Source organism: Lissotriton vulgaris, chromosome 7 (genome assembly GCF_964263255.1).
Source record: "Lissotriton vulgaris chromosome 7, aLisVul1.2, whole genome shotgun sequence".
Lineage (NCBI taxonomy): Eukaryota > Metazoa > Chordata > Amphibia > Caudata > Salamandridae > Lissotriton > Lissotriton vulgaris.
Window position 1 is genome coordinate 92,513,690 of NC_141695.1, and position 8,648 is coordinate 92,522,337.

At 40.1% G+C, this 8,648-nt stretch overlaps 1 protein-coding gene across 1 annotated transcript; it reads right to left on the reverse strand.

The window, feature by feature from the left end:
- Positions 1-5,942: 5,942 nt before the first annotated feature.
- On the reverse strand, positions 5,943-6,869 carry LOC147700885 (olfactory receptor 5V1-like). Its single transcript, XM_086928524.1, has one exon. It carries the CDS (start codon positions 6,867-6,869, stop codon positions 5,943-5,945), a length of 927 nt encoding a protein of 308 aa, XP_086784650.1.
- Positions 6,870-8,648: the final 1,779 nt, after the last annotated feature.

Genomic DNA, 8,648 nt, shown 5'->3' on the forward strand with positions numbered 1-8,648 from the left:
GACTTTGCACTTGATGTTTTTAGGCACATATTATTGTTCTTTTAGGAACTAATTTTTGTTTTCACTTTGAAAGGACATTAGTAATATAGATCATAAGACAGCCATTCATTATCTGCAATCTCTTCCATCTTTAAGTGTTTGTTTGGCCATTATAAATTGCATTCAGCACGATTTTAAGCGTTGGAAATCTGGTTTGTCAAGAAGTGATCAGGAGTTATCTTGAAATTATGCTATTTTCTGTGCTCCTGTGATTGTGCTAAGCTGGTATCTCCTACTATTTATGCACATTATACTTTATGATGTTTCTTTATTTGGTTTATTTGGTTTTATACTAAACCTGTGTGGTGTGATGATATTCTTCCCTGTCCTATGCACATGATACTTTTTTGATATTCTCATAATCTGTCATAAATTGGAATGCTGTTTAATGTTCATGTTTTATATGATGAGATCTATTAATTGTATTTACCTCTGTATGTTTTCTTTCTATCTTGTATGGCTTTTAGCTGAATTACATTTACCAAAAAAACAGCAAGTTACAGGAGGAGCAACTATTCATCACAATTGCCTAACAAAAACATTAGGGACTGCGAGGAATTCATGCTCTAGGCACTGAAGATGGCTGGCATCTTCTGAAAGTCCTCTGAGAGTTTAATAGCTTAATGGGTCATGATGTCCTTCTTCTCTTTGCTCAGGCGTTCATCATAGCTCGTCTGATGCAAGGATTCCGTCCAAATGGTGCCTCCCGTCTTCTGCTCCGTGTAATTTGCAAGCTCAGGTGAATTAGAGTAACGCATTAACTAGGATAGCAGTGCTTAATTTGTAGAAGTGTTTTCCAGCCCTCAGCGCTGGCACTTATTTATGACAGTCCACCACATGATTGCATTGTCTGTCTATTTTTAGGCGGAGCACATCAGCATAAAAATGAGAATACTGGTGCCTCCATGACCATTCCTACATGCAATAGACTAAATTGTTATATTACATGATAGGTGGGTTTGGTTAATAGGTATTGTTGCAACTGTCATTTGGCAGTGTTTGCAAGGGAAGCTCATGATACTAGCTGCAGTGACATACTGGGAAAACTCTTGAGCCCCAGCACTTATGTTTTTTTAATCTTTTTTACATATTAAGCAACTGAAACTAGCACGTAGAGGTGAATACCAAAAGTAGCACCTTCTCTGCCGCATCCTAACATTATTTTGATCCTTAGACACCTGTAGATATCCTACTTCACATACAAGCGGAGCCTTGAAGACCTTAAATTTCATGTCTTCAATGTTGCTTGCGATTAGAAAATTTGAATAACAATTGTGTTTGTGGCGCTTTAAAATAAATCTCCATAAACTGAAACGTTATTGACACGCCTTTTACCAGGTTGGTGAACAGATTGTATAATGCAGTAGAAAAATTGGGAAAAAAATTAAGAAGCTTCCAACGAGATGGCCAGATGGGGTCGTTTATACACCATAAAATGATCAAATTGACAATTCTAGATTTCTGAGGGAGAAGAACTGGAAACAGAGCAGGAATGCATGAAATATGTAAAGTAGTTCAGGTAGCAGTATAATCTTATTGAAGTTAGTGAGCCCTAAATGAGTGAGAGTCAGGTCATGAAGGGGCAGGATTGTCTCATTTGATAATGATGCATAAGTTCTTCACAAATCGTCATATTTGGTAGTTTAACATATCTCCAGTGTTCATTTTCTGAATTGAATATTCTTCAATTAGAGGCAATTGGTCAAAATTCAACATTTGAATTTTTTCTTTGTTTAATTTATATTCTGAACAGAGTACAGAGAAAGCAGCTTCAATTTCAATTGCTGGCATAACAGACGATCAGCCAGTATTTTCATTTTGACTATGAGAAGAATTAATGGAGCAATGTCTGGTATTTTAATCAAAATTGCCAAAAGGTTTCCCTCTTTTAGTAATAAAGATAAGAGGACAAAGGAGAACCCTTCCAGGTACCAAGAGTGACATTAAAGGGGGCTAAAGCAACTATCACTCTACTGACTTGCAGTAGAGATTCCTCCCTCTAAGCTAATTTATGCTGTTTGATAGTACATTGCAAGGAAAAGCCACAATATCAGCTTTTACTGTAGAGTTTATTTGTGATTGAAGATTATTTTCTAAAACATTCTTTCACAAAGTTCCTAATCCAACTGATGGCTGCAGTGTTTGATTCTTTGAAATAGCATTCTTGGGTGATACATCACCTCAATTACTTGCTTTTAAAGCAATGTGCCTTCTTCTGGAGAACATGGTCTGTGCTGGATTATTCTCAGGGATACAAATTCTTGTAGGGACTTCTAGATATAATTTTCTTCTAATGTTTTCTATATTTTATGTTGTTTTTTGACTTTCATTGAGCTCACTGGTTTAGGAGAGAGTACATGGGTTTTTCATGTGACTTTAGGAAAGGATCTTACTCGTTTATGATATTACCCGTGTTCTATTTATAGCAGTTGTGCGAGCTCTTCAGTTGAGAGAACGTTTGTGGCATAGATAGAGCTTTGAATTCTTGTAAGGGTTTCCGGACAAACAGATGTTGATAGTGGCAGCAGCATAGATTTTATTGCCCTTTTATTGGTAGGTGAAAGACTTAGCTATGAAGATTTGGAATGCTGAACATGAAAATGAATATGTTTCATGAAGAAATAGTAGCCCACATTGAATTGAAAGTGATGCATGCTGAAATGAACATGAAATGTTTTGGAATAATCTGCACTTTTCATCAAGGCCTAAGTAGTAAGCTAACGTTTGTGAGGATCTCCTCATAGAAAAGATTGATGAGGTGGAGATGTACAGACATACATTGTGAATATCATTTCACAGTACTTTAGTCGCGCTATTGTAGTGCTACTAAACCTAAAACAAAGTGTTGAATGACATGGGCCTACAGTGACTAAGCGTGGCACATAGGATGAGAGTGAGGCTCTTAGACACATGTATGAAGTCATTAATCTAGAATATGTAATGTGAGAAGCTCCTCACACCAGATAAATATCCTGAGGATCATACCGCTCCTAGATATTGGGACACCTGGATGTGCAGTACAGGAGACGTGGCATACATCAGCAGACACATGGACATTTAGTATGGGAGACTTTACATACATCAGCAGACATGTGGATGTGTAGTACGGAAGACGTTGCACACATCAGTAGACACATGGATGTGCAGTACGGGAAGCTTTGTATATATCAGTGGACACGTAGATGTGCAGTACAGGAGACTTTGAATACATCAGCAGATGTGGATGTTCAGTACGGGAGACTTTGCATAAGTCAGCGGACATGTGGTTGTGCAGTACGGGAGACTTTGCATACATCAGCAGACATGTGGTTGTGCAGTATGAGAGACTTTGCATACATCAGCTGACACATGGTTGTGTAGTACAGGAGACTTTGCATACATCAGCAGATGTGGATGTGCAGTGTGGGAGACTTTGCATACATCAGCAGACACGTGGATGTGAAGCATGGGAGACTTTACATACATCAGCAGACATGTGGATGTGTAGTACGGAAGACGTTGCACACATCAGTAGACACATGGATGTGCAGTACGGGAAGCTTTGTATATATCAGTGGACACGTAGACGTGCAGTACAGGAGACTTTGAATACATCAGCAGATGTGGATGTGCAGTACGGGAGACTTTGCATAAATCAGCGGACATGTGGTTGTGCAGTATGAGAGAATTTGCATATATCAGCAGACACATGGATGTGCAGTATAGGAGACTTTTCATAAATCAGCTGACACATGGATGTGTAATACAGGAGAGTTTGCATACATCAGCAGATATGGATGTGCAGTGTGGGAGACTTTGCATACATCAGCACACACGTGGAAGTGCAGTTTTGGAGGATTTGCATACATCAGCAGACATTGTTAGGGAATGTGCAAAATATAGGGCCGGGCTTTGCTGACTCATCGAAAAGTCTGGCCGTGTGAATTGCAGTATGGGTTTTTAGGTACTTGGAGCCCATAAACGTGCACTCGGAAAATCTTGAGGGGGAACTTGGGTATGGAGTTTATATTCTTTTCAATGTGTCCATATTTTATTTGCTGTGATTGGCATTTGTTTTCTTGCGTGTTTTATTCATTTCACGTCATATATTATTCATATTATTCATTGGTCACCACATTAATGCTATCCTATATCACGTTCTGCTGTGAGTAAGTTCTCATTTTTATACATTTAGTATTCATTGCGGCATGTACTTTGTATTTCAAGGTTTGTGGTATATCTCACATGCAGGCGTTGAAGTAAACCGAGGTAGTTACACGAGGTCCATTGTCATGTGTCATATCTGGAGCCTTTTCTGTGTTTATTTACTAATTGAATTCAGCAATCTGGTATTTATCTACAGGTTCCAGAATGTTCTGTGGGTAGAAAGATAGATGTGGGCGAAAATGCCACTGATGCCATATATCACTGCCTGCCATGGACGACATATCCTGGGACATACATATTCGTGTAATGATCTTGGAAGTCTGACTTGTTATTTACAGTTTTAAAAAGAATTGGATTAACAGCAGCAGTTTCAATTATTTTCATTTTATCTGCCCTTCACAATGTTTTGAGACTTGTAGTTTTCCAAGAAATAAATCACTGTGATGAGAACTGAGAAAGTTAAAAGACTAACTGATCATTTGTCAGGAAAGATACTACCTACATTGCTTTTTAATAGTCTACGAATGAATTTTTTTTTATACTTGATGACATAGCTTGCAGTAACCACACTCCTGAAGCATGACTATGGTAGCTCTCTGTTGTAGTTTCTACCCCACAACCACTTTAGAGCCATCAGGGCCTAATTAGCTTTGTTGCGTTCAAATTGTCAAAACAGTGGGAAACAACATGCTTTTTAAAAATGATAATGTACAATTCACTAATGGCTCATAAACTGAGTGGCCGCAAAAACCTCTTCATGACAAGGGGCTGCCATACAACCTTCCTGGGCAATGAAGCACACGACCATTGATTACAGTAAAATGTTACTCTCACATAACAGTGGGTTATTATGCACACAGCCAGCAACTGCAACAATCCTATCCAGGCACAATCAATATACAACCCTGTCTCCTCTGTGACAGGTGGGAGAGCCACCTAGATTCCTTGGACGCATGCACATGCCAAGGTGTCACAATGTTGGCATGAATGAGAACAAATAGAAGATAGAAGCTTCCCTAACACACACTGAAGTTTAGTATTAAAATTATATTTTAATATAGTTTTATTATTATTTGCTAATGTTGTCTTTAAATTCATGCTGATTCTAATATACATTTTTTACAGTAGTTAGTGTATAATAAACTCACACTACTATGACTTATTGCTGTTTGTGTTCTGCTTTTAGGGTCCTGAATTATCCGCCAGGTGTGTTTATGCCTTCCAATCGCTTACATTCCAGATGTGTTTAAGCCTTCCAAATGTTTACCTTCCAGATGTGTTTAGGCCTTCCAAATGCTTACCTTCCAGTTGTGTTTATGCCTTCCTAATGCTTGACTTCCAGATGTGTTTATGCCTTCCAAAACGCCTTTCTTTTAGATGTGTTTATGCCTTCCAGACACTTACCTTCCAGATGTATTTAGCCCACAAGGAGAGGTATTAGATGCCTGTTGGTTTTCTTTTTGTTGATAGAGGACTGCCTTTATCCAAAACTCAGGGCTAGGAGAATCTAACAGGGGTGCCCCAAATGAGGGGAGGGTACGTAACAGCTCAGTCAGTCAGAACTGGCTCTTCCACTGCTTGCGTCACAGCATATATTACCTGCGCCAATCGCTTAGCTGGATTTGAAAAGCCAAACCCAAGAACCTCGTGGTACTAAGATCTGTAAAAAAAAAACCTCAGTAATAAATTAAATGTATTTCTGCAATACATGCTTTTGAAAGATTAAAAAAATCTGTTTTAATGTTGTTTCTTAAATGCTATTTTGTATTCTTTGTCTTCCTCATGGTGTTTTTAATCTCTGTGTTTTTCAAGCTGTATATAATGGGATTACATAGTGGAGTTAAAGCAACATATAACAAAGACAATACTTTGCTGTATTTTACCGAAACCGTTGAAGCTGGTCTCATGTACGTAGAACAGATAACTCCATAGAATAATATAACCACAGTGAGGTGGGAGCCACAGGTGGAAAAGCCCTTGCGTCTCCCCTTTGTAGACCGGATTTTCAAGATTGTTGAGATGATGTTGACGTAAGATGTGATAGTTAAAGCAAAAGGTGTTACTCCGAATACAAAACCAAGGATGTACCCTGCTGCATCAATAGCGCGAGTGCTGCTACATGAAAGATTCATTACAGCTGCTAAGTCACAGTAGAAATGGTTGAGTGTGTGAGACCCACAGAATGAGAGCCTAGACATTAATACAATGTCTGGTATTGGGTCTAAGAAACTAAATAGCCAGCATCCGGCAGCCAGCTTCATGCAAACATTAATATTCATGGTTTTCACATAGCACAAAGGATTGCAAATGGCCACATATCGATCATAAGCCATGACTGCAAGAAGTAGGAATTCTGTAGATACCATGGACAAGAATAAAAAACACTGCAGCAAACATCTATTTACAGAAATGTGTGTTCCTGGCAGAAAGAAGTGAGCCAGCATGTTTGGGAAAATTGATGTTGTAAGACAGATGTCAACAAAGGCAAGATTTGTGAGGAAAAAATACATTGGTGTGTGCAGTTGTGTGTTGGAATAGACAATCACCATGATGAGAAGGTTCCCGACCAGCACCAAGAAGTAAATAAGCAAAAAAGTCAAAAAAAGTGGAACTAGAAGTTGTGGGAAATCACTAAAACCCACCATGATGAAGTCAGTCATTACAGTTTGATTTCCTCCTTCCATGCGTTATGAAGGATATCTGCAATAAAAAACAGGGAAAGTCAATACGAACATGCACCATTTTGGGTGAGAAAGTGGATGTGGATGTCTGGCACTCTTAGTTGATATGTTTACTATTGGAAGAAACTTATTGAATTGGGAACAAGAAATAGGGGACAAGTAAACCAGTTATAACTGTTTGTACTATTACTTCTTTTTTTCATTTTCATGGGGCAACAATTCAATTTATATGTTGATACATTGCAGCTGTAACTATTCAAAACATTTCTAGAAGAAACAATCAATCCAAGTAGCCACCAATAGGAAATGTTCTACATTACATTGCAGTATCCTAATGTAGTACTATAAGGGCTGACAGCTTTTAAATCAGGGGTTCCTGGCCAATGTGTAGTTCTCGCAAAGAAAAGACCTTATATTATGAGCAAATACACAGAGAGCCCTATTACGTGTTTCAAGGTCCGACCACCTAAAGACCGTGGCCATGGCCTCTAGAAAACTGTAGTGCCAGTGGTCTTCTGACTGCTGTATTACAAATCGACAGCGGTGTCCGCAGTGTTGCCATGATGGTGCCATGATGGCGACCTCAATATTCATGTAGATGTCTCTGACTCTACTGAGGCCCGCCGCTTGGGGGAAGTTTTCGACTTGGCTCAACTTAAACAGTGGGTGGATTCTCCGACCCATGTTGGTGGTCACCTCCTGGACCTAGTCTGCTCTAATTTTTCCATCAAGGCACTAAGTTCAGAAAAAGTGACGTGGTCTGATCACAATCTTATTAGGTTTTCATGGGAGGTGGAGGATGTAGGCAGAACGGCTTATGCACTGCCCATTAGCCAACCCCAGAAGGTCAATTTGGTTGCGTTCGGCCAAGCTCCATCTAGAGCCCCCCCGACGCTTATCCCTGAGATAGGCAAGGCGGTTAGTGGCTTTAATGGGTGGGTGCTGCAGGCGGCTGATGCTTCTATGAAACATACTACCATGTCAAGCTCCGCCGCACCCCTTCCCAACCCTGGTTCTCCCCCGAGTTGAGGGTGTTGAAACTGGGGTGTAAAAAGTTGGAGCGAGCATGGAGACATGAGTATAGTTTGGAGACAAAGGCCGCCCTGCGTACAGCGCAAAAGGACTACTATACCGCTATTAAGACAGCTAAAGGCAGCTGCTATGCAGGGAGAATTGCTAGAGCGGAAAATAACAGTAGAGAGATTTTCTCTATTGTTAAAAGCTTTCTATCCCCTGCTGCTGACAAAACCACATTCCCTTCCTCCTTTCAATGGTGTGAGGAACTGTCTGACTTTTTCAATAATAAAATAGCTAAGATTCAGAAGGACCTGCTTTCTGCGCTGCCAGTAGTCAGCACAGTGGCTTGTTCCCTCCCTATGCCATGTCACTGCGATGCCCAGCAGTTCACAGACTTTTCTGTAGCTGCTTAATGTGATATATTGATACTTCTTCAGTCCCTCAAATCGGGCTCACCCTTAGACCCCTACCCTGCCCGGGTACTTTCAGAAGTAGCCAGTACTGTATGCAGTGAGGTCACCCAGATAGTGAATCTTTCTCTATCCTCAGCAACGGTTTCTACAGGCTGGAAGCAGGCAAAGCTTTTGCCGCTCTTAAAAAAAACAGGGCTGGATGCTGCTGTTCCAGGGAATTATTGTCCTATATCCCTTCTGCCAGCATTGGCAAGAATCTGTGAGAAAGTGGTTTTTCGCCAACTCGAGAACTTTGTTGAGACCTCTAATGCCCTGCATCCAACTCAATCGGGACTCAAGGCGGCCTACAGCA